Source organism: Meles meles, chromosome 5 (genome assembly GCF_922984935.1).
Source record: "Meles meles chromosome 5, mMelMel3.1 paternal haplotype, whole genome shotgun sequence".
NCBI classification, from domain to species: domain Eukaryota; kingdom Metazoa; phylum Chordata; class Mammalia; order Carnivora; family Mustelidae; genus Meles; species Meles meles.
Window position 1 is genome coordinate 87,438,874 of NC_060070.1, and position 26,622 is coordinate 87,465,495.

The 26,622-nt window shown below is 37.5% G+C and overlaps 1 protein-coding gene across 1 annotated transcript in view; it reads left to right on the top strand.

Moving 5' to 3' along the window:
* Window positions 1–26,622, top strand: part of DNAH8 (dynein axonemal heavy chain 8) — a 348,142-nt gene that overhangs the window by 55,017 nt on the left and 266,503 nt on the right. Inside the window, exons 9-17 of the mRNA XM_046005485.1 lie at window positions 1,711–1,908; window positions 6,557–6,633; window positions 7,933–8,032; window positions 8,834–8,953; window positions 10,323–10,458; window positions 14,119–14,306; window positions 17,482–17,562; window positions 17,989–18,105; window positions 18,928–19,047. Coding sequence (XP_045861441.1) covers window positions 1,711–1,908; window positions 6,557–6,633; window positions 7,933–8,032; window positions 8,834–8,953; window positions 10,323–10,458; window positions 14,119–14,306; window positions 17,482–17,562; window positions 17,989–18,105; window positions 18,928–19,047 — 1,137 coding nt within the window. The remainder of the gene's footprint in view (window positions 1–1,710; window positions 1,909–6,556; window positions 6,634–7,932; window positions 8,033–8,833; window positions 8,954–10,322; window positions 10,459–14,118; window positions 14,307–17,481; window positions 17,563–17,988; window positions 18,106–18,927; window positions 19,048–26,622) is intronic.

Here is a 26,622-nt window from a genome sequence, read left to right on the forward strand (position 1 = left end):
AGGAACGTGGTTGAGGTTGATCACCCTTGACTGGCTTTCACATTGTTGCTACGTGTTGGAAGTGGGAAAAGCCCTGGCTGTGTTCGAAAGGCCAAGCATGCCTCATCTGGCCATGGACAAAATGGAGGATGTGTTAGTGACAGGAGTTCCATCCCAGCATCTGGGCATTGGGGCCAGGTGTCAGGGGAAGGGATAATGGCCAGAATCTTGGCAGGTTAGACGAGTGAGCACATGGGTAGTTTCAGTTCTGCAGTTTGTTTTTGTTTTTTAAGGGAGTGGACTGTATGTGTTGGTAGGAAACCCAAGTATTTCTTATCTTTACATACAGTATGTGCAACGTGCTACAAATTGCAGGCAGTTCGTATTTCCTCCAGGGTTGGGCTGGCTTCTAAGACAACAGTGGTGTTTGGAAGTGAACAGAAGTAGTGGTGGAAGAGTGAAAGTTGCTCTGGAAATGGTCGTCTGGGTTGATGTGCGCAGGAAGTTGATGTGAATTGTGCGGGCTTGTTGCAATCTGTAGTGTTGTCTTCATGGTGTGTAGTATTTGGAGGAATCCCCTGAAAACAGGTTTAATTCTGTTTGTCCATTGAACCCATGGGCCTGCCCTGAGGAGTTTTGAGCGTTGTTCTCCAAACCAGGAATCAAAGTGGGGAATCACTGATGAAGATTCAGGAATGAGTGGCCTATAGACATGAAGGACTTTTGCTTTTGGTGTGTGAGGTTGGTGGTGGTGGTGGTACATTGAGCAAGAGGCAGCCATTCTGCAGGAAAGTTCATTTCCAGGGTTTCCTAAGGCCCTTAGGGGTCAGAAGGGACTGCAGTTGTTTTCAGGCTTCTTGGGCCTTTGGTTGCCTGGATGCAGGTAAAAGGGAAAACATGTGGACTCATGCTAGTCTTACATATCAGAACTGTGGTGAGGGCCAAGAAGAACACTGAAGCTTTTGAATCTAGTGGCTCAGGGAATGATTTTCAGAAAATTCTCCAGAGCAAAAGGAGGAAGCTATTCAGACATCTGTAAGAGCTTTTACTCGAATCTTTTTCTTTCCCCTCTTGAGGGACAAAGTGATCAAAATCTGAGAAATCTAGCAAACTCTCTCTGGATATGTTAGAAGTAGCCCAAGAATAGTAATGATTGGTGACAGAGATTTGTCTTCCATTTTATCTCCTCTAGCTGGTTTTAGCTAAATGATAGTAAGGACTGTTTATTGTTTGTTTTTAATTTTTTCTTTGTATTATTTATTTATTTTAAAGATTTTTCAAAAAGATTTATTATTTTGAGAGAAAGAGAACATGGAGAGGGGAGTGGCAGAGGGAGAGGGAGAGAGAAATCCAAGTAGACTCCACCCTGAGCACAAAGCCATGCACTGGGCTCCATCTTGCCTCCCTGAGATCATGACTGAGCCGAAACCAAGAGTCAGATGATCAACTGACTGTGCCATCCCGGAGCCCCCTATAGATTTTTTAAAAATTATTTTTTAAATTAACATATAATATATTATTAGAACCAGGGGCAAAGATTTTATTTTAAAGTAATCTCCACACCCAGCATGGGGCTTAAACTCAAAACCCCAAGATCAAGAGCCATATGCTCCACTAACTGAACCTGCCAGGTGGCCCTTGGTTTCTTTTTTACATCAATGATTCATCAAGAGTTTATTCTAGGGAAGGGTGCTAACATCCCATTTCTAAAATGACACTTCTCTTTTTAAGATTACAGAAATGATAACTATTGTGCAAACATATTCAGCCCTGAGTAATTCCACCATAGAGGGAATAGATATTATGTCAATAAAATTCAAAAACATATATCAAGGGGTTAAGAAAAAACAGTATGACATCCTGGATCCAAGAAGAACAGAATTCGATACAGACTTCACAGAGTTCATGACAAAAATCAATGGTTTGGAGGTAAGTAATTATATATACTTTTACTTAAGTAAAGCTGAAATGTAACCAATAGTACTAGAATTCACATATTTACTATTTATTGGAAGTTACTCTTGTGTAATTGATTAAAACTATTTGATGTGAAAAAATTTTCAACTAGTCCACAAAACATTTTCTCTCTTTTTTTTAATGAAAAAATCAGCATCTTCAGTAAAAGATATCAATGAATAACCAGAAGGCCAAAGGGTTATTATAGTTGGGGTTCATTTTTCATTTGCATTGGAATTTGTATTTGATTTTTGGTGTGCTGAGGAGCCAGTGTCATTTTTTCCAGGCCAAGAGAAAGTGTGTAATCCTATTCTTTAAGTGTGAAAAGATTTGAGGACAGATTAGAAAGATGGATCACTCTCCCCTTGGCCTTGTACTTTATGGCCACCTTCTCTCTGCAGCTTAGAGGGCAGCTCTAAAGAAGACTTCATCCTGTTTGTCATAGCTTCAGGGACATCAGAAGGGTGAAGGGTACTTAAAAAGAGTATGTCTGGTGACACCACAACATATTTCTCTCCCACCTTTTGGGCTTACATGACCTCAGTTACCGTCTTATTGTAAACTACTGTAAACCCAGGCTTAGCGCCGGGTAGTGGTCTCCTCTTTGCTCCAGAATGTCTTGGAGATACAGAGAGGGACAGGAATATACTGTATCCACTTCCTGAATCTGAAATTCTTGCCATGAAGGTGAGAAAAACATACATACATACATATATATGACATACATATATATGATATACATATGACATATATACACATGACATACATATAACATATATATGTTATATGTATATATATTACATATAACATATATGTATGTCATGTGTATATATATACATTCATATATAATAAAATAAAAATAAATGAATATAGATATTCATTTATTTTTATTTTTTAAGGATTTTTAAAAAATTATATTAAGGTAATCTAGGAAATACATATAAGAATGATCCTAAAATTCTAACAATGCCTTTTCTTTTTGGAATAGATTTCCTTTCAATTTTTGAGAGACTGTTTGATATTAAGATATGTTTTAGTTATTGTTTATAGTGTCTGGCCAGTTGGGCAGAGTGAGAATTTGCTTCCAAAATGCTTTAGGTGTTATAACTTTATGGCAATTGGAAGTTGTGTGTTTTAAAAAAAAACGTATTGCTTAACTTACTTGCTGTGGCTAGGTCTTCCATACTATGTTGAATAAAAGTGGTGAGAGTGGACTTGCTCCTGACCTTAGGGAAAAAGCTCTCAGTTTTTCACCATGGAATATGATTTTGGCTGTGAGTTTTTCATATAAGGCCTTTATTAAGTGGAGTTTTCTTCCCTCTAGGCCTACTTTTTACAGAGGCCTACTTTTATCATGAATGGAAGTTGTAATTTGTCAAATGCTTTTCTGCATCTATTGAATTGTCTTACGGTTTTTATCCTTTTCTCTTACTGATGTGATGTATCACGTCAATTGTTTTATGAATATTAAACCACCCTGCATCCATGAAATAAAACCCACTTGATCATGGCATATGATTTCTCAAATATATTGTTTGATTTGGTTTGCTAATATTTTGTTGGGGGATTTTTGCATCTATATTCATGAGAGATAATGGCCTGTAGTTCTCTTTTTGTGATGTCTGTATGTGGTTTTGGCATCAGGGTGATACTGGTCTCATGGAATGAATTTGGAAGTTTTCCTTTCTCTTGTATTTTTTGGAATAGTTGGAGAAGAATTCATTAAATGTTTGGTAGAGTTTGTCCGTGATGCAGTCTGATTCTGGGCTTTTGTTTATTGCGAGTCTTTTGATTAATGATTCAATTTCATTGCTAGTAACTGGTCATTTCAAATTTTCTATTTCTTCCTACTTTAGTTTTGCCAAGTTACATGTTTCTAGGAATTTATCCATTTCTTCTCAGTTGTCCAATTTGTTGGTATATTGGTTTTCATAATATACTGTTACAATTGTTTGTACTTCTGTAGTGTTGGTTATTAGCTCTCCTCTTTCATTAATGATTTTGTTTGAGTCCTCTTTTTCTCTCTCTCTTTTCCTTTGATGATTCTGGCTAGAGATTTATAAATTTTGTTGTTCTTCTCAAAGAATAAGCTGCTGCCTTCATTGATCCTTTCTATTGTTTTTTGTTTGTTTGTTTTGTTTTTCAGGTTTAATGTCATTTCTTCTATAAAATTCTTGATTCCTTCCTTCTGCTAGTTTTGGATTTTATTTGGTCTTTTTATAGCTCTTTTATGTATAAGGTTATGTTGTGTATTTGAGATTTTTCTTGCTTCTTGAGGTAGGCCTGTGTTGCTATAAACTTCCCTCTTTCAACTACTTTTGCTGCATCCCATATTTTTGTGATTTATTAATAAAGGTTATATGTTATAAAGGCTTTTCTGTGGCCTTAGGTACAAATTTCAGCTTCCAGTATATTTAGAGGCCATCTTAAATTTTTAATAGTTTCAAAGAAATGTCAGTGTTTAAATTTTCCTTCCTTTCCCAAATTTTGATTAAAAAACATGGCCTATATTAGTAGACTGTACCGATTTATAAGTGAAAATAATTTGGAAAGAATGCGTCAGTTCCATTGGTTGGGTACCAGGAGTTCGAAGTTCATTGCGAAGGACAGTGAGAGTTTTGGAAAAATATTTTCTTCTTCTTGTTCTTCCTTAATGTTGCAAAGGGGTTTCTGAGAGCAGCAGTGTTGGAAAATGACACCTGTTGACCCTGGGCATTGACAGTGTCATTATGTTGCTCTCCCAACATGCTTAGAGTTTGAGAAGTTCTTTGTAGATCCTGGATATCAACCTTTCGTCTGTACTGTCATTTGTGAATATCTTCTCCCAATCTGTGGGTTGTCTCTTTGTTTTGTTGACTGTTTCCTTTGCTGTGCAGAAGCTTTTGATCTTGATGAAGTCCCAAAAGTTCATTTTCGCTTTTGTTTCCTTTGCCTTTGGAGACATATCTTGAAGGAAATTGCTGTGGCTAATGTCGAAGAGGTTACTGCCTATGCTCTCCTCTAGGATTCTGATGGATTCCTGTCTCACATTGAGGTCTTTTATCCATTTTAAGTTTATCTTTGTGTACGGCGTAAGAGAATGGTCGAGTTTCATTCTTCTACATATAGCTGTCCAATTTTCCCAGCACCATTTATTGAAGAGACTGTCTTTTTTCCACTGTATATTTTTTCCTGCTTTATCGAAGATTATTTGACCACAAAGTTGAGGGTCCATATCTGGGCTCTCTACTCTGTTCCACTGGTCTATGTGTCTGTTTTTATGCCAGTACCATGCTGTCTTGATGATCACAGCTTTGTAGTAAAGCTTGAAATCAGGTAACGTGATGCCCCCAGTTTTGTTTTTGTTTTTCAACATTTCCTTAGCAATTCGGGGTCTCTTCTGATTCCATACAAATTTTAGGATTATTTGCTCCAGCTCTTTGAAAAATACCGGTGGAATTTTGATCGGAATGGCATTAAAAGTATAGATTGCTCTAGGCAGTACAGACATTTTAACAATGTTTATTCTTCCGATCCAAGAGCATGGAACAGTCTTCCATCTTTTTGTGTCTTCTTCAATTTCTTTCATGAGTGTTCTGTAGTTCCTTGAGTACAGATCCTTTACCTCTTTGGTTAGGTTTATTCCCAGGTATCTTATGGTTCTTGGTGCTATAGTAAATGGAATCAATTCTCTAATTTCCCTTTCTGTATTTTCATTGTTAGTGTATAAGAAAGCAACTGATTTCTGTACATTGACTTCGTATCCTGCCACATTACTGAATTGCTATATGAGTTCTAGTAGTCTGGGGGTGGAGTCTTTTGGGTTTTCCATGTAAACAATCATGTCATCTGCGAAGAGAGAGAGTTTGACTTCTCTTCTTCATTGCCAATTTGGATACCCTTTATTTCTCTTTGTTGTCTGATTGCTGGTGCTAGGACTTCTAATACTATGTTGAACAAGAGTGGTGAGAGTGGGCATCCTTGTCATGTTCCTGATCTCAACGGGAAGGCTGTGAGCTTTTTCCCATTGAGGATGATATTTCTGTGGGTTTTTCATAGATAGATTTTATGAAGGTGAGGTTCCCTCTATCCCTATACTTTGAAGCGTTTTAATCAGGAACGGATGAAATGTTCTGAGAAATATGCTTGGTAAGGGACATGCACTCCTTTTATAAATCTCTAGGTCAGTCATATCCAGTAAATAATAAGCAACAAATGCAAACCACATATGTAATTTCAATTTTTCTAGTAGCCACATGAATAGGAGTTGAAAGAAGCAGGTGAAATTAATTTTAATAATACACTTTGTTCCAACCCTGATGTTCAAAGTATTACCATTTCACATGTTGAGATAAAAATCATTGAGGTAGTTTACGTTCTTGTGGTGTGTGTGCGTGCTAAGCCTTTGAAATCTCGTGTGCATTTTACATGAGAGCACATCTCACTTCCAAGTAGGGACATTTCAAGTGCTCAATGGCCACATGGGGCCCCCAGCCTGGATAGTGCAGTTCTAGGTGCTTAGGTGGTAGATGTGTTTCAGGTTATTTTGATTCTGTAGAAAAGCTATTAATTGTTGTTAAAAAAAAAAAGCAATCTCTTCCTTAATGCCCCCACTCAACGAAATATTCATATTTTATTTTAGATACAAATACAGGCATTTATGAACAGTACTTTTGGAAAAATCTTATCTTCTCAACAGGCCCTTCAGCTGCTTCAAAGGTATTTATAATGCTTTAAGCGGTGTAGTTTCTAGGTGTGATAACTTTATATCTGAAAATACAATTTCAAACATGATATTTTTTGAAATCTTTCCTCTGTAAATTTTAAGGCTTATAAACATTAATCTTTCAATTACCATTAAGTAGACTAGTAAGAATATGAAATATGGTATGATATTTTTCATTGCATTTTTTGAAGCAGAAAATCTTCCAGTAAGAGAATGGAATTATTTCACATGATTTTTTTTCCCTCCAGCTATGAAATATATTTGAGGTTAATTTCATAGACATTATTGGAAAAGGAGCAAATAATATTTAATTCTGCATACTGCAAGGATTTCCAAAAGTGAAATTATCTAAGGGTAGTAGATCCTTCAACTTCCCATTTTCCCTCCGGAGTGCTCCTGCTTCTTCTTTTTCCTCTATCCTGACAACAGTGCTCCTCTGAAGGGCAGGAAGGACAGCCTGGACTACAGGCCATTTCTTTGAGCTCAGGGAGGGCTCATGGCCTGTGTTAGGGACCCTTTGGGAACTCTTTCCTGAGTGCCAGTGCCTCTGGTTTTGGGCCCAGGTTTGCTGGAATTCCACGTCTCTGTGATAATGGACATACCTGTGAGACCTTACCTCATGACCCTACTGAGAGAGTTAAACCAGACGTATTAAAATGATTTTGACAAATGAAAGTACTGTACAGCAGATGGCAGTACCAATTTCTTGGCAATTTCTCTCTGTGTCTCTATCTATCTTGCTGTCCATGTGTTTCTCTTTTTACCTCCAGTGCACTGGTGTAAATTCGCTGTATTATTAGGATGTTACTGTCCTAGTGTTTCCTGTGCATCACTTAGTCTGACAGGGGAGTGATATTTGGCTGACAGATCATTGCTATGATGTGGCAGAGGGAGGCTCAGTGTGCTGGCCTCCATCTTTGCTGAGCCAACTGCCGCCCCCCACCCCTTACTCATTTTCTCAATTTCGGTTTAAATGTCTCCTTCTAAGGGAAGTCTTCCTCGACTCCCCAGACTTGGCTGGTTTCCCCAATATGTGCATTTCTGGTATCCTTGTAGTTTAAGTAATTATTTACCTAACTCTTGACTAAATCTGCATTTTCTGTAACATAACTGGAGGTTCCAAGAGGGCTGGAGTGACACCTGTCCTGTTCCTCTCTCAATCCTGGGACAGTGGGTGAGGCCTAGTACGAGTATTTGTCAAAATGAGTGAATGAATGGATTTTTAGGATGGCAGCAATTCTTAAGTATGTTTCTCATTCACTTTTGAATTATTCACCTTCCATTACTTTCAGATTCCAGAAGCTGCAAATCCCCTGTCTTCAGTCAGAAATAAACCACACAATTGAACGTATTCTTCAGTTTTATGTGTCTGAACTCGAAGCTACTAAGAAGGCAAGGACTGTTTTTGTAAATAGAATAGTACTTCAGCTTTTTAAAAGATTTTATTTATTTATCTGAGAGAGAGAGAAAGAAGAAGTAATGGTGAGCGGCAGAGAGAGAAAGAGAGAGAGACTCCCTGCTGAGCAGGGAGCCCGACACCGGTCTCGATCCTTGGACCCAGATCTGGAGATCATGGCCCGAGCCAAAGGCAGACAATTAACCGACTAAGCCTCCCAGGTGCCCCCAGAATAGTATTTTTGTACAAAGTGAAAGTATCTGCCATTATTATGTGTGCTAAGCTTCCTAGAATGATCCCTTCACTGCAAAGTACTTCCGATGGGCCCTTCTCTGTGTGGGAAGGTGTTGACAGTTTATGTCATTGGACAGTCAGCTTTGCAGCCCCGTGCTCTTCACAACTGTTGCCTTTTTTTTTTTAAATTTCTGCAACAGTATTTATGTGTGTATAGGAAAGCCCATTGAAGTTAATATCTCTGTGTACAGAAATATAGGCTCTGAAGAATATTATAACAATTAAATATAGCTCATGTACTCCCTTATTTGAAGAACTCCTTAAAGTCTGGGATGAAATATAGAAAAAAGGTACATGTCATGGGAAAAAAGGGTTAAGAGAGAATTAAATGTCATATATTGTAAACATCATAGTTTCGGAGCCGCAGATTATCGGTGAAGGGCATTTACATATTTTTGCATTACCTCCTGTGTGTAAAACATAGGAATACAAATGTATTGAATACTTTTGGCATTTTCCATTGTACTGAATTTTAAACATTAATACCAGATCTTTAATTACAGCTCTATCATTCTCAAAAAGATGACCCTCCCCTTGCTCGCAACATGCCCCCCATAGCAGGAAAAATACTTTGGGTGAGGCAGCTGTACCGACGGATCAGTGAACCCATCAACTATTTCTTTGTAAGCCAGTAGTCACATTTACAGTATGAGGATTATGGTGGTTTTAATACAAGACGTATATTTTATCCTGTAATGTTTGTGTCCAATAAAGTAGTTAGAGCTACTGCTTTCACGAGGCAAAGAAAATTTAGTTTATAAAGATGCTTGAGGGAGACTAAACCAATCCTCTCATGTTTTGGTAGGTAAGCTCACTTAATTACAGTTAATCTTTAAGGGGGGAAATCATAGAATCTTATGACTCTTAATAATACAGGACACTTTATCAAGGCTTTTAAAGAGTAATTGTTTTGAAAATAATAAAGTCTCGGCGTAGTCCTGAAGATTTCTTCTATGTGTGGGTAGATGGGTCACTGACATGTATTAGGAAAGGTGAAGACAACTCTTAGTATGTTCCTGAAACAGGAATTGAGATCTAGAGCGAAGTATAAAAGAGTTACATGACTTCTCTGTGTCCTTAAAATTATTAGATTTCTGAAAAGTCCCAGGATACTCTTAGGCCCCATTGTCATTCTGAAATTGCCAGTTTGCCTTCTCTGTTTTTGGTTTGGTTTGATTTTGTAAAGAGACAGATTCACAAAGTAGAGTTGGTTTGCTTAGGGTAGCATCTTATGCCCAAATACAGGACAAATAAGTACTAAAAATAGTCTTACAAGTAATTTTAATATTTAAGCTTTCTTGGCTGTTAAGTTTCCATTGTTTCTGTTTGGCTGCTGTCAATCATTTTACTGTTCTCATTATTTGTAAAAAAAAATTCAAAGCCTAGTCTTAAAAAAGTGGCCAGGGTGGGGACTCCATTGTTGATTGACTCTGCATGACAGAGCCGAGATTGCCCTGTTTTTGACATCTGCCAATCAAAGCATAAAACATTCGATGTTTACCTAAAGAAATTTGGTTTTTGTTTTTTGATATACAGTTACTTTTTTTTTTCAGTGCTAGAATTTGGGAATTTTCCCTGATATTCACAGGTCAAGGAAAATGAGTCCATTGTATCTTTTTTTCCCTTTTTATTTAGTATTATTGTTAATTAAATATTTCAAACCTACACAGTATAGAAAATACAAAATTGATATCTTATCCAGAATTGTGGGGAGAGAATAGAGAGTTGAAGGCAGAGGCTCTCAGCCTGGCCGGCTGTTAAGTGTAGAGACCTTTCTTTCTTAAGTCCTTTATTGCCTTTTCCAATGTTCCCTTTCCACCAGTAAAGTTTCCCTACTTCCATCTCTAGTTTGTATGGGTTTCCTCATCTCTGTTTTACTCTGAGGCAAAATCTAAGGCACAATTATTTGATGACATTTTAAATACCAGCAGCTTTCTGCTTGGGATAGGAAAACAATCAGCAGTCTTTTAATGATAAATATTTTTTTCCCAGAAAAACTCAGAAATTTTGTCAAGTGCAGAAGGTAAAGCTGTCATTCGTCAGTATAACAAAATTTCCTATGTTCTGGTGGAATTCGAGGTTGTCTATCACACAGCTTGGGTCAGAGAGATCTCGCAGTTACAATATGGTGCGTATAAGACACGCAGTGATGCTGTGGAGGGGTATTAGGTGATTTTGAATAAAGTCATGGTTCTGGAGAATTTGTACATCCCTTTAATACAATATTACAATAGTTACTTTTAGATTTGGGGATGATATAATTATTTTTTTTACGTTCTTACTAGTATTCTGATTCTATAAGCGAAATTTGCCATCATCTTAAAGTTGATATACTTCGATAGTGACCTCCCACTAAAAAAGCAGCATTTAAAAGTAACTATTGAGATTCTTCATAGATATTTCTCCATAGACTTGGGGGAAGTTTTCATATTCAGTTTTAACATGTTATAGATTCAAATCTCTGTCCTGATCAGGGGAGAAAGAATTGCACTTTGCTTGTCTTCCTCCCCCCCTTCCATTCTTTCTTTTTCTATAACCGAATTTAACTTCGCTTTTGAGCTCTAGGAAATTCACAGTATTAGGTCTGTGCTTGAGTACCTCTGTGGGGTGCCAAAGTGTTGGGTGGAGTTAAGTGTGAGGCAGGGGATGGGCGGTTTCAAGCCATCATGCATCCATGCTGCCATCACCTGTAATGTTTGTTACTGTGGGGGCTCAGTTATTGGTTGGTTCAGGTTCCTGCTTTGTGCCATCTTAACCTTAAGCTCTTATCTATAATCTTGGTGGAATCCTGACTGTGACCCCAGACAGAAAGGTTTCTCCCTCCCAGGCCAGGATCCCCACTCCAGCAGCGTACAAAATTGCAGACACAGGAAGCACAAATCCTGTGGTTGGGTCATTGCAAGTGATAATAAGAAGGGCCACTCTTGTTCTGCCCCTCGGTTCCTGACCCATATCTTTGAGCTGTTGGAGGACATGTCACTATTGCTATCCATTGATTAGCTCATGCCTGCGTCCTGGAGGACAGGGTCCCAACCCTGCAGTTGTCTTCCCCACCTGGCCCCTTAGTTTAGCCATTAGTAAGCCACTTGTACCAGGCCAGCTGGTAATACCCATACTGGGTAATGAGTATGGTAGGACCCTATGGATCCTACTGAAAATTAGCTAAGGAGCAAAACTCTCAAGGAGTATCAAGAGAAACTTAAAGTTCACGTTATGTAGAAGGACAAACAGAACTGTTAATGAAGTATGAGCAGGTACTATCTTGCTTCTACAATATCATATGCTTTTCTACTTTTCTTTTTTTTTTTCCATTTTATTTATTTTTTCAGCGTAACAGTATTCATTCTTTTTGCACAACACCCAGTGCTCCATGCAAAATGTGCCCTCCCCATCACCCACCACCTGTTCCCCCAACCTCCCACCCCTGACCCTTCAAAACCCTCAGGTTGTTTTTCAGAGTCCATAGTCTCTTATGGTTCGCCTCCCCTCCCCAATGTCCATAGCCCGCTCCCCCTCTCCCAATCCCACCTCCCCCCAGCAACCCCCAGTTTGTTTTGTGAGATTAAGAGTCATTTATGGTTTGTCTCCCTCCCAATCCCATCTTGTTTCATTTATTCTTCTCCTATCCCCCTACGCCCCCATGTTGCTTCTCCATGTCCTCACATCAGGGAGATCATATGATAGTTGTCTTTCTCCGATTGACTTATTTCACTAAGCATGATACGTTCTAGTTCCATCCACGTCGTCGCAAATGGCAAGATTTCATTTCTTTTGATGGCTGCATAGTATTCCATTGTGTATATATACCACATCTTCTTTATCCATTCATCTGGTGATGGACATCTAGGTTCTTTCCATAGTTTGGCTATTGTAGACATTGCTGCTATAAACATTCGGGTACACGTGCCCCTTCGGATCACTATGTTTGTATCTTTAGGGTAAATACCCAGTAGTGCAATTGCTAGGTCATAGGGTAGTTCTATTTTCAACATTTTGAGGAACCTCCATGCTGTTTTCCAGAGTGGTTGCACCAGCTTGCATTCGCTTTTCTACTTTTCTTTTGTCCTGATTGTTTTTCCTCTTACGAGCCCATGTTCAAAAACAAGTTCACCAGTCACCTCTTCAATATAGCCCTTCCTTATTCTTCCTCCTCTACACACTTTATCTGCTCATCTTTCCCATGACACTTACTGCTTTAGGGATCTGTCTCAAATCCCCTTCACATTCCAAGGATACTGTCTCTGTCTGTTTCATCTTTTATCCTTTAAATAACAGTCAGTGATGCCAACACTTATAGAGTCCTTACCCTGTGCCAGTCAAAGCGGTTTACACATGCAGCTTCCTTTTGTCCTCATGGTGACCCTATGAGGAGCTGTAATTATCCTCATTTTATAGAGGAGGAAACTGAGGTACTAAGAGATTACGTCACTTGCACAAGCTCATCACACAGCTTGGAAGTGGCAAAGCTGTGGTTTAAATCTGCCTTTCCTATGAACACAGGCTAGTGGAAATGAATTGTTCTGCAAGGCTTCTTGTTATATTGACATGGCTGTATTGAACCATATAGAAACTTGGAATAATAATTGAGGACCTGGAATTGGTTTCTTGTAGATGGTTGGTCTGTGAAGTTGGCTGACATGTCACTCAGTCCTGGAGCCGACTTCCTGGCTGTCATAATTCTTAGTGGTCTTGCTGACCATTTTGTCCTTTGAAGAAAGCTCAGTACAGCCTTAAGGAAGATAGATTTCATTACATGAGTGTTCCAAGGTTATTTTGGAATTTACCTGGGAGGATAAATGATTTCTGGCCCAATTTTAAAAAGATTCCACGTGAATTAGGTGAGAATTTTAGTTGAAATCCTGATACAACCAGCGTCATTAAGAACCATTTCGAGACTAATGTTATCTGATGAATAAAAGTCAACTAACTTCAAAGGAATATATAGACGATTTCATTATACTAGAAAATAGAGGCAGCCACATTCTATGAAGTAATGTGAGGCTTGGAAGATACATAAGAAATTCTATTAGTAATGTTTGTTAATATAAGGTATAATTTAGGCTAGCACATACTCATCTAGAAGTGTGTTATTATTATGCCTCTAGAAGTAATTCATGTTAGAATAACAATTTAGCTACGGCTACTCACCACTAGCTGGGATTATATATTTCAATTTATAATCAAAAGCATGCTCGCAAATTCCTATTTATATGAATGATGTTCAGGTAGTAGTTTAGGTGTAGCATAAAAAAAATCTTTATCTCCTAGAAGCTCACAATGCCATGGTCTTTAATAAATATATCTTACTGATGTTGAGCTTAGTTAGCAGACATTCAAGATGAGGGCTTAATTCTTCCTTTAAAGGAGCAGTTTGGGGTTCATTGTGGAAAAGGGTTTGTCATATGAAGTATGTCCTATTTTATACTTGTGCACACAGTTCTCTCCCAGAGGTGAATAAAATCACAATCCATTAAAAGAAACTACATTGTATTATAGCTCTCTTAGACCCACTCAGAAAAGTGTTGCTTTTCATAGCATGAAAGCTATCTGTTCCTCATTCATTTTTATCTCTCTGGATCTGATTTTATGGGTTTGCAGACATACTGCATTCCCTTATTTAAGTTTTGAGCACAGACCACATGTCAGATGCTATGCCTCATCACTGGGGTATCCAACACTATTGTTCTATTAAGAAGTCAGCACCCAGTGGGGAAGGGAGGTGTGTAAGCATGGCTGGAAGCAGAAGAGAAATCCAGAAAAGCTAATGTCAATAATCGTTTATTTGTAGCTTTACAAGCCACACTTTTTGTGCGACACCCAGAAACCGGGAAGTTGCTGGTTAATTTTGATCCCAAAATTCTGGAAGTTGTTCGGGAAACCAAGTGCATGATAAAAATGAAGTTGGATGTACCAGAACAGGCAAAGAAATTGCTAAAATTGGAAAGTAAATTGAAAGCAGACAAATTGCATTTGCAGGTAAGATAGATTATATACATATATTTTAAAGATTTTATTTATTTATTTGAGAGAGAGTGAGAGAAAAAGAGAGTGTGCACAAGCATGAGCAAGCGGGGAGGGGGCAGGGAAGGCAAAGGGAGAAAGAATCTGAGGCCAACTAAGCACAGAGCCTGACTTGGGGCTCCATCCTTGACTTCGAGATCTCCACCTGAGCTGAAACCAAGAGCCCGATGCCTAATTGACTGAGCCACCCAGGTGCCCAAAGGTAGATTATATTTTAAAATTATTCTTGAAGGAGGTTTTTTTTTTGTGAAAAAAAATATCATAGCAGCTGTGCTGATATGGTATTGAGAGATAATTTTTTACTTTGTTGATTCTTTTCATTTTTCTTCAGCTTTATTGATGAATGGTTGACAAGTAAAATTGTAAGATATTTAAAGTATACATCATGATGATTTGATATGAGTATACATTATGAAAGGATTCCTCTCCTGTAGTTCATTCATCATCTATATATCATACATAATATATAGATATATATGTATTTAGATATATATCTATTATCTATCTATATATTATACATATATATATCTGTATATTATATATTGATATATATGTATATATTAAACCAAAAAGAAAGAGTATATATTTGTTTGTATATACACATATATTTGTTTCTTTTTGGTGAGAATGTTTAAGTCCTACTCTCTTAGCAAAATTCAATTATATGATATAGTGTTATTAGTTACAGACACCACATTATACACTGGATCTTCGGTCCTTATTCATCTTTCACCTGAAAGATTGTACGCTTTTACATACCTCTTCTTATTCCCTCCCCACCCCCAGCCCCTGGCAACCACTTTTCTACTGTTTTTACAAGTTCAGCTTTTTAGAATTCTACATATAAGTGAGACCATACAGTATTTGTCTTTCTCTGTCTGCCTTATTTCATTTAGCATAAGGCTTTCAAGGTCCATCCATGTTGGTGCAAATGGCAGGATGTCTTTCTCATGGCTGAATAATATTCCATTATGTACATATACCATATTTTCTTTATCCATTCATCTATTGATGGATGTTTCCATATCTTGGTTATTGTGAAATAATGCTGCAATGAACATAGGAGTGCAGATATCTCTTCGAGATCCTGATTTCATTTCCTCTAGATCTACATTTAGAAGTGGGATTGTGCACATTATGTGGCATTTTTACTTTGAACTTTTTGCGGAACCTCCATACTGTTTTCCACAGTGGCTGCACCAATTTACATCCACACCAACAGTGCATGAGGGTTCTCTTTTCTGCATATCCTGGCCAACACTTGTTATCTCTTGTCTTTTTGAGATAACCATTCTAACAGGTTTAATTTTAATTAATTAATTAAATTTGATGATTAAATAAATAATTAAAATAAAATTGAAAATAAAACAAAAAATAATAAAATAAATAAATTAAATAAATAATTTAAATAAATAAAAACCATTCTAACAGGTGTGAGGTACCATCTCACTGTGGTTTTGATTTGCATTTCCCAGAGGGTTAGGGATATTGCCTACCTTTTCATAGACCTATTGGCCATTTGTGTGTCTTCTTTGGAAAAATGCCCATTTAGTTCCTTTGCACATGTTTTAACTGGATTGTTGGAGTTTTTGGTTATTGAGTTGTGTGAGTTAGTTCCTTATATATTTCAGCTATTAACCCTTTATCAGATATATGATTTGTAAATATTTTTTCCCATTCCATAGGCTGCCTTTTCATTTTGTTGATGGTTTCCTTTGTTGTGAAGAAGATTTTCATTTATATAGTCCATTGGTTTCTTTTTGCTATTGTTGCTTGTGGTTATGGTGTTAAATCCAAAAATCACTGCCAGGACTGATGTCAAAGAGTTTAGCTCCATGTTTTCTTATTGGAGTTTTATAGTTTCAAGTCTTAAACTTAAGGCTTTAATCCATTTTGAGTTGATTTATTTGTGTGTGTGTGTGTGTGTGTGTGTGTGTGTGTTTGTGTGTGTGTGAGATAGGTGTCCAGTTTCATTCTTTTGCATGTGATTGTCCAGTTTTCCCAACACTATTAGAGACTGCCCTTTTTTTTTTCCACTTTTTAAAAAATTTCTTTTCAGCATAACAGTATTCATTGTTTTTGCACCACACCCAGTGCTCCCTGCAATAGGTGCCCTCCGTATTACCCACCACCTGGTTCCCCAACCTCCCACCCCCCACCCCTTCAAAACCCTCAGGTTGTTTTTCAGAGTCCATAGTCTCTCATGGTTCATCTCCCCTTCCAATTTCCCTCAGACACTGCCCTTTTACTACTGTGTAGTTTTGGCTCCTTTGTATATTCTTTCTTCTTTGTACATTAATGGACCATATGCACATGGATTTATTTCTGGGCTCTTTATTCTGTTCCCTTGTTTATTCTTTATTTTATTTTGCTTTATTTTATATTCCAATATGTTAACATACAGTGTTATATTCCCTTGTTCCTTCTTTATAGTAGTAAAATACTAATGTGCAAATAGGAGAGTGGGAACAGAAAAGGAGGAAAGGAATTAATAACTTCAAAACTGTTAAGTAAACTTTGAAACAGCTTAATATTATTTATTTGGGGGAAAATTAACCTGAATCCACATTTCCCAACACACCATGCAATAAATTAGCATAATAAATAAATAAATAAATAAATAAATAAATAGATTTTTAAAATAGCATAAATACAGGGGCGCCTGGGTGGCTCAGTGGGTTAAAGCCTCTGCCTTCGGATCAGGTCATGATCCCAGGGTCCTGGGATCAGCCCCGCATCGGGTTCTCTGCTCAGCAGGGAGCCTGCTTCCTTCTCTTTCTCTGCCTGCCTCTCTGCCTACTTGTGATTTCTGTCTGTCAAATAAATAAATAAATAAATAAATAAATATTACAAAAAAAAAAAGATATAGCATAATACAGAAAAATAATTAAATAATAAATACAAAGCATGCAACTCTAGAAAGTTTCACTGACTTGTTGTTTAAAGGAGATGTTAAGGTAATTTACAGGGGAAGAAAAAGTATGATAAATTAATCTAAATTTAGGCGAGCAGGCTTAATCTTGGCAGGACTATGAGGAAACAGATATAATGAAACCTTCCTGGTATGGATGAAAATATGACTTGCTTTACAATAAATTAAAGTCGCACAAACCGTTTTGACTTTCAACAGGGTCTTCTGCAGTGTTATGAAGACTTATGTCAGGAAGTGCCTTCGGTGTTTGTCAATCTGATGACCCCTAAAATGAAAAAGGTTGGTAATGCTAAAGGTTTATATTTTTTCCCTGTTGTTTAAAATTAGATCCCCTTTCTACAGATTATGGATTTTAGAACATCTATTCTTACCTGGATCTTCTGTCTTTCTAGTTCAACATTATAGCTCTATTTTTCCTATAGAGTGATTTCTTGTCAACAAGTTTTGTTGCCTTTGAAAAACAACTAAATCTCAATAATGAGCACTTTCTAAGAATCCATGATTCTTCATGGACAGCCAAAGGTGATTAAAAAGCAAAATCACCTTTACCAGGTATAGGGGAGGGAAATATAATTAAGGAAATATAACATATGATATTTCCAGGTAATAAAAGAAAGCTTTTTTTTTTTTTTTTTTTTTTTTTGTAAACGGAGATATTCCTGCTAATCATGGAAGCTGCTACTTTTTTTTTTCTTCTTTTTCTAGGTGGAATCTGTGTTGAGACAAGGGCTCACAATATTAACATGGTCGTCTTTAACACTGGAAACCTTCTTTAAGGAGGTTGACTCAGTTTTGAATATGTTCAATCAACTTTTAAAGAAGGTATGATACATACATTTTAAAAAATTACATACATTCATAATCAGGCTATAAGGAATAGTTTGCTTATCTATGAAAGCTAAAGGGTGTGACTTTTAACTAGAAGGACTCCTATTAAGTTAAAAAAATAATGCTTTGTGTTTCTCTTGCTGCTTTGGGACGTTTTTATTTAGGGTTGCCTTGTTTTTATCTCTGAATTACTTGCTTTCAATTTGTTAAAATGGTGATTCATCTCCACCATGTGGTTTAGAAAACAGGATGATGGTAGATTGTGGAAAATGGCAGAATAGAGTGCTTAAATATTAATATTAATACACCTGCTCTTAGTTAGATGAGGCATTCATCTAATTGGAGACTGTCTATCGATTTCTGTCATCTTTGCTACGCAGATTATGCATGCCTTTTAGATATGCTGATCTGTGATGGCAGCCTGGTATAATAGACAAAACTTGGAGGTTTGGGAGTCAGCTAAACCTAGCTACAACGATCTGCCTTTTGCAATGTATGTGTTCCTTCCCAGGTTACTTTACTTATCTGAACCTTTGTTTCTTTAGCTATATAACTTGGATAGTAAGTGAGTCATGGATCAGAGTAAGTATTAAAAGAGATAACACATAGGAGATTATGGTTCATGATGCCTGCTTGCTCTATAAAACTTTATTTCCATATTAAACCTTCTTTGCAGATGTACTCTTAAAATTTCCACCAAATTGTGCTTGGCTCAAGGCCCAAGTTTCTAGATATAACCCTCTAAATTAGTTTATAACTCAAGTACATTTGGATGAAAGAAGAGTTTTCCTCTACATTTATTTTTCTTGTTGGTAGATCAGTGACTTGTGTGAAATGCATATTGATACGGTTCTAAAGGAGATAGCCAAAACTGTGTTAATTTCCCTGCCCGAAGGGGGTGCTACCAAAGTAGAAGACATGTTGACGCTCAATGAGGTATGCATTTATCTATTATGTTTTAATCATAGAAATCTGAGCTCATAAACCTAACGTGGAAAACCTAACAGTGGAATTCTCTATCAGTAGCATGTAGACATCCTAGCTTTTTTGGAGAGCCTCAGATCCAAAGATTCAACATGGCTTCAATAGCTCAAACCCACGGCCACACCCTAGATGTGATCTTTCTAATATCCTCAACCTCAGGCTGGAGTCTCCTGGGTTTCTAGCAGTGGTTCACTCTTCTTCCTTTGATGGGTGACCTCAAGTGCCTCTTGGTTTTAACTGCCACAGACTTTCCCTTAAGCCACTCATAGAAATCTGGAAGTCATCTGGAATCCTTTCCTCACTCCCATTTCTAAATTCAGTCAGTCTTCAGGAGTAGTGAGATTTTTGCCTTTTACTCCAAGTTTGCTTGAATTGCCTCTTCTTTTCCATACTTACTACCCTTTTCTGTGTCAGGCCCTTAAGGTTCATTCTGAGTTTAGCAACTGATATTATGATCTAACTGGTCTCTCTGCCTCCATGTTTGGCCCTGTCATATCCATTCTCCTCACTGCCACTCATGATCTTAAATCCTCCAAGAGCCGTTTCATCCAGTGTCTACAGGACAAAACCTAACCTCCTCAGCATCACAATACACTGAAATTCTTTGAGTACATATTTATGCTCCATTGGCTCAAAATCACAAAGACAGGACACTGTCTAATCATTTTTGAAGCCTGGCACATAGCAGTCTCTCTCAGAAATGCTCACTTTATGTCTTGAACCAGATTCTTCTTTCTTTCTTTCTTGCTGTGTGCTTCAACTACACTCACCCTGCTGGTTTGGGTCACCTTGCTCGTGTCAACCAAAGGTAGCTCTATCTCAAGGGGTCCAGTCCAGCCCATGGGATACAGGAGCATTTGCTCCTTTTTCTATGGAAATGCAGACTCCTCTTGCCTTTAGGGGTTTGGACAGCGAGCTGGCCTCTTGCCTTAGGACAACTTAGGCATAGTTCAGCTCCTCTATCCCCCAATTCTAGAGGACATGGGTCAAGGTCTCCGAGTGGTCCCTTTGGTGTACCCTACACTTATTTCTACCTGATCTCTACCAATAATCATACTTCCTTTCTATAATCTCAAGATGGGCAAAGGTCTGATGGTTGCCTCCCCTGCTACCATTTAAGAACTACCTTCTGCATAAACTGTAGGATCTTAATGTCATTTGTTCTCAGCATTGGGACTTTGGCTATAACAGGAACAATACAAAATGGCCCATTTTTATATCTTGTTCTTGGAGCATGCAAGTTTAAAATGATTGTGTCTTCCTGACCATTTGTTCCTTCTATCACTGTTAAGCTTTTAATCTTTGAAGACTATTTTATTTGTCATTATTATAGCTACACCAGACTTTTTTGGTTATTATGTTCCAGATATAGTTTTTCTAGTCTGTTTTTTTCAACCGTTCTGGGTTCTCCTATTTTAGGTTTTCTCTTCTAAAGAACATTTAGCTGGATTTTGTTTTTAACCTACTGTGAAAAATCTATCTTTTTTTTTTGCAAGTTACTTTATAAATTTAATGCACTTGCAGTTAGAATTCCTATACATTTATTTTCATAAATTGTATTAAATACTGTTATTTTAAAATGATAATGAAGAATAGGTAATAAAAAATTTTATTAAAGCCATTGTAATCAAATCAATATGGCATTAACAGAAAAAATATATAATTTAGAGGAACAAAGTAAAGACTCTAGGAGAAAAAGAGCACAATAAAAAATGAATACACCATCAAAGGTAATATTTTAGTTCAGTGGAAAAAATGATGGATTAATTAAATGGTGCTAGCACTGTTTCTCAGGAAGAAAATACGATTAGGCACCACTCTTTTTTTTTTTTAATTTTTTATTTCTTTGACAGAGAGAAATCACAACTAGGCAGAGAGAGAGGAGGAAGCAGGCTCCCTGCCAAGCAGAGAGCCCGATGCGGGGCTCGATCCCAGGACCCTGGGACCATGACCTGAGCTGAAGGCAGAGGCTTTAACCCACTGAGCCACCCAGGCGCCCCGGCACCTCTCTTTTTTAATTGTTGAAATATACTTGACATACAATGTTAAATTAGTTTCAGGTGTACAACACAGTGATCTGACAATTCTATACATTACTCGGTGCTCACCACAATAAGCATAGTCACCACCTGTCACCATACAGTATTACAATATTATTGACTATCTTCTCTATCCTGTACTTTACATCTCTCTGATGGATTTATAACTAGAGGTTTGTACCTCTTAATTCTCATCACCTATTTTATCCATCTCTCCACCCTCATCCCCTCTGGCAATCACCAGTTTGTTTTCTGTATTTATCAGTCTGTTTCTGTTTTTTTTTGTTGTTGTTGTTTTTGTCTACCTGTTTGTTCATTGATCTTTTGTTTTGTTTCTATCCATGTTGTTATAAATGGAAAGATCTCATTCTCTTTTATGGTGGGAAAATATTCCATTGTTTCTACATATCACATCTTTATCCATTCATCTATTGGTGGACACTTGGGCTGCTTCCATAATTTGGCTATTATAAATAATGCTGCAGTAAACATAGGGGCGCATGGATCCCTTTGAATTAGTGTTTTTCTTTTCTTTCATTTTTTGTGTAAATACCCAGTAATGTGATTACTGGATCATAGAATAGTTCTATTTTTAACTTTCTGAGGAACTTCCATACTGTTCTCCAGTATGGCTGTGCAGGTTGCATCCCTACCAATAGTACAAAAGTGTTCCTTTGCCTCCACATCCTCACCCAACACTTGTTTCTTGTGTTTTTTATTTTAGCCATTCTGATAGGTGTGAGGTGGTGTCTTATAATTGTGATTTGTATTTCCCTGATCAGGGACATTGAATATCTTTCCATATGTCTCTTGGCCATTTGTATGTCTTTTTGGAAAATGTCTTTTTGGCATTAAAATTTTTTCCATCTTCGTTCAGTGCAATCCTTCAGGCTGGCTTCTATATTTTTTTATATGACTCTGGTAGTCTTTGAAAGCTCCCTCGCTTTCTGGAACTATAGGGTTTCATAGGCTTATCTTGTACATTTCCTGTCCCAGATCTGGGATCACCCATTTCTCCAGTCAGCCCTCATTCCTTTACACATTACCAGTAGAAAATAGTATATGGAGATCAAAATTTGGGTCCTAGGAAAGGCACTCAATTTTAAACTTTTAGCTTTTCCTTATAGTATTATTACTGTATCTCTCAAGTAGTATATCTGGGTACTGCTTCTTGAATGACAAATTTGCACATTATTTGCTTCCTGCTTTAATAAGTGAGCATTTATTTCTTTGACCCTATCCTCTAACACTCCTCCCTTGTTTTCTTGATATAGTTATAAAGTAATTTTTATTTAAACAATGTGGTAAATAGCAACACTTAATTACGCCCATACAAATGCAGAACCATGTATTGTACATGTAATGTATTTTTTTCTTAAACAACTTTTTTGTTTTGCTTGGGGTTTCTTATTGTTTCTGTTTTCACACGTTCTTTCAAATACACTATTATATCGGACTCGCAATTTTCCCCCCAAGAGACTTCCTCTCAGAGCCCTCTGACTACCTGTTTTTAACCTGGGTTGATTAGCCTCTAGGTCAGCTGCAAAATTATTAACCTGGAACTCTCCCTGTCTGCTATGTTTCCTGGATTCTGTATTATTCTAGGAGGGACTGCCCTTCAGATGCTGAAAAGGCCTTTTCTGAGCAAATGAAATTTTCCAAAGAAAAAGTCTCCTGCTTCCTGCCCCAGTGGGGGTGGAGGGGGTGCTAGGGGTAATTTCCTGCCTGTCATTTTCTTCTCATTCATTCTAGAATCTGACTCTATGCACTTCACACCAGGTCTTACTTATAAACAAGCAGAATACAAAGGAACAGGAAATACCTCTACCAGTATCCTTCTTTTTGTCCCATTTACAGTGATAATCATTTTCTATTGGTATGTACCTATAACTGTTGTGACACTGTGAGCTGGTCAGTGGGAGGAAAATTCATAGTACCAGATAGAATTTCCTTTGCACACACTAACAAAGAAATTTTATATGCATAGAAAGAGAAACCGATCACACAAATCAGGGAAATTAGAACAGATAAAGTGTGACTGAGTTTGAATGTGGTGATTGCATTGATATCTCACCGGCAGATGCTATTACTATTAGATAAGTGATAAGTTAAGATACAAGAGGTGGAATAAGATGAAACAACATTAGAATAATTGGGATTCCAGAAGAAGAAGAAACAGAGAGGGGAGCAGAAGGTCTATTGGAGAGAATTTCCCTAATATGGCAAAGGGAACAAGCATCAAAATCCAGGAGATGCGGAGAACCCCCCTCAAAGTCAACAAGAATAGGTCCACACCCCATCACCTAATAGTAAAATTTACAAGTCTTAGTGACAAAGAGAAAATCCTGAAAGCAGCCCAGGAAAAGAAGTCTATAACATACAATGGTAAAAATATTAGATTGGCAGCAGACTTATCCACAGAGACCTGGCAGGCCAGAAAGAGCTGGCATATATTCAGAGCACTCAACGAGAAAAACATGCAGCCAAGAATACTCTATCCAGCTATCATTGAAAATAGAAGGAGAGATCAAAAGCTTCCAGGACAAACAAAAACTGAAAAAATTTGCAAACACCAAACCAGCTCTACAGGAAATATTGAAAGGGGTCCTCTAAGCAAAGAGAGAGCCTAAAAGTAGTAGATCAGAAAGGTACAGAGACAATATACAGTAACAGTCATCTTACAGGCTAATAATGGCACTAAATTCCTATCTCTCGATAGTTACCCTGAATGTTAATGGGCTAAATGCCCCAATCAAAAGACACAGGGTATCAGAATGGATAAAAAAACAAAACCCATCAGTATGTTGCCTACAAGAAACTCATTTTAGACGCGAAGACACCTCCAGATTTAAAGTGAGGGGGTGGAAAACAATTTACCATGCTAATGGGCATCAGAAGAAAGCTGGGGTGGCAATCCTTATATCAGATCAATTAGATTTTAAGCCAAAGACTATAATAAGAGATGAGGAAGGACACTATATCCTACTCAAAGGGTCTGTCCAACAAGAAGATCTAACCATTTTAAATATCTATGCCCCTAACGTGAGAGCAGCCAACTATATCAACCAATTAATAACAAAATCAAAGAAACACATCAATAATAATACAATAATAGTAGGGGACTTTAACACTCCCCTCACTGAAATGGACAGATCATCCAAGCAAAAGATCAACAAGGAAATAAAGGCCTTAAATGACACACTGGACCAGATGGACATCACAGATATATTCAGAACATTTCATCCCAAAGCAACAGAATACACATTCTTCTCTAGTGCACATGGAACCTTCTCCAGAATAGATCACATCCTGGGTCACAAATCAGGTCTCAACCGGTATCAAAAGATTAGGATCATTCCCTGCATATTTTCAGACCATAATGCTCTGAAGCTAGAACTCCATCACAAGAGGAAATTTGGAAAGAACCCAAATACATGGAGACTAAACAGCATCCTTCTAAAGAATGAATGGGTCAACCAGGAAATTAAAGAACTGAAAAAATTCATGGAAACAAATGATAATGAAAACACAACGGTTCAAAATCTGTGGGACACAGCAAAGGCAGTCCTGAGAGGAAAATATATAGCGGTACAAGCCTTTCTCAAGAAACAAGGAAGGTCTCAAGTACACAACCTAATCCTACACCTAAAGGAGCTGGAGAAAGAACAAGAAAGAAACCCTAAACCCAGCAGGAGAAGAGAAATCATAAAGATCAGAGCAGAAATCAATGAAATAGAAACCAAAAAAACAATAGAAAAAATCAATGAAACTAGGAGCTGGTTCTTTGAAAGAATCAATAAGATTGATAAACCCCTGGCCAGACTCATCAAAAAGAAAAGAGAAAGGACCCAAATCAATAAAATCATGAATGAAAGAGGAGAGATCACAACTAACACCAGAGAAATACAGACAATTATAAGAACATACTATGAGCAACTCTACGCCAACAAATTGGACAATCTGGAAGAAATGGATGCATTCCTAGAGACATATAAACTACCACAACTGAACCAGGAAGAAATAGAAAACCTGAACAGGCCCATAACCAGTAAGGAGATTGAAACAGTCATCAAAAATCTCCAAACAGGGGCGCCTGGGTGGCTCGGTGGATTGGGCCACTGCCTTCGGCTCAGGTCATGATCTCGGGGTCCTGGGATCGAGCCCGGCATCGGGCTCTCTGCTCTGCAGGGAGCCTGCTTCCTCCTCTCTCTCTGCCTGCCTCTCTGCCTACTTGTGATCTCTCTCTGTCAAATAAATAAATAAAAAATCTAAAAAAAAAAAAAATCTCCAAACCAACAAAAGCCCAGGGCCAGATGGCTTCCCAGGGGAATTCTACCAAACATTTAAAGAAGAACTCATTCCTATTCTCCTGAAACTGTTCCAAAAAATAGAAATGGAAGGAAAACTTCCAAACTCATTTTATGAGGCCAGCATCACCTTGATCCCAAAACCAGACAAGGATCCCACCAAAAAAGAGAACTACAGACCAATATCCTTGATGAACACAGATGCAAAAATTCTCGCCAAAATACTAGCCAATAGGATTCAACAGTACATTAAAAGGATTATTCACCACGACCAAGTGGGATTTATTCCAGGGCTGCAAGGTTGGTTCAACATCTGCAAATCAATCAATGTGATAGAACACATTAATAAAAGAAAGAACAAGAACCATATGATACTCTCAATAGATGCTGAAAAAGCATTTGACAAAGTACAGCATCCCTTCCTGATCAAAACTCTTCAAAGTGTAGGGATAGAAGGCACATGCCTCACATACCTCAATATTATTAAAGCCATCTATGAAAAACCCACCGCAAATATCATTCTCAATGGAGAAAAACTGAAAGCTTTTCCGCTAAGGTCAGGAACACGGCAGGGATGTCCATTATCACCACTGCTATTCAACATAGTACTAGAAGTCCTAGCCTCAGCAATCAGACAACAAAAAGAAATTAAAGGCATCCAAATTAGCAAAGAAGAAGTCAAACTATCACTCTTCGCAGATGATATGATACTATATGTGGAAAACCCAAAAGACTCCACTCCAAAACTGCTAGAACTTGTCCAGGAATTCAGTCAAGTGTCAGGATATAAAATCAATGCACAGAAATCAGTTGCATTTCTGTACACCAACAACAAGACAGAAGAAAGAGAAATTAAGGAGTCAATCCCATTTACAATTGCAGCCAAAACTATAAGATACCTAGTAATAAACATAACCAAAGAAGCTAAGAATCTATATGCAGAAAATTATAAAGTACTCATGAAAGAAATTGAGGAAGACACAAAGAAATGGAAAAATGTTCCCTACTCCTGGATTGGAAGAATAAATATTGTGAAAATGCCTATGCTACCTAAAGCAATCTACACATTTAATGCAATTCCTATCAAAATACCATCCATTTTTTTCAAAGAAATGGAACAAATAATCCTAAAATTTATATGGAACCAGAAAAGACCTCGAATAGCCAAAGGAATATTGAAG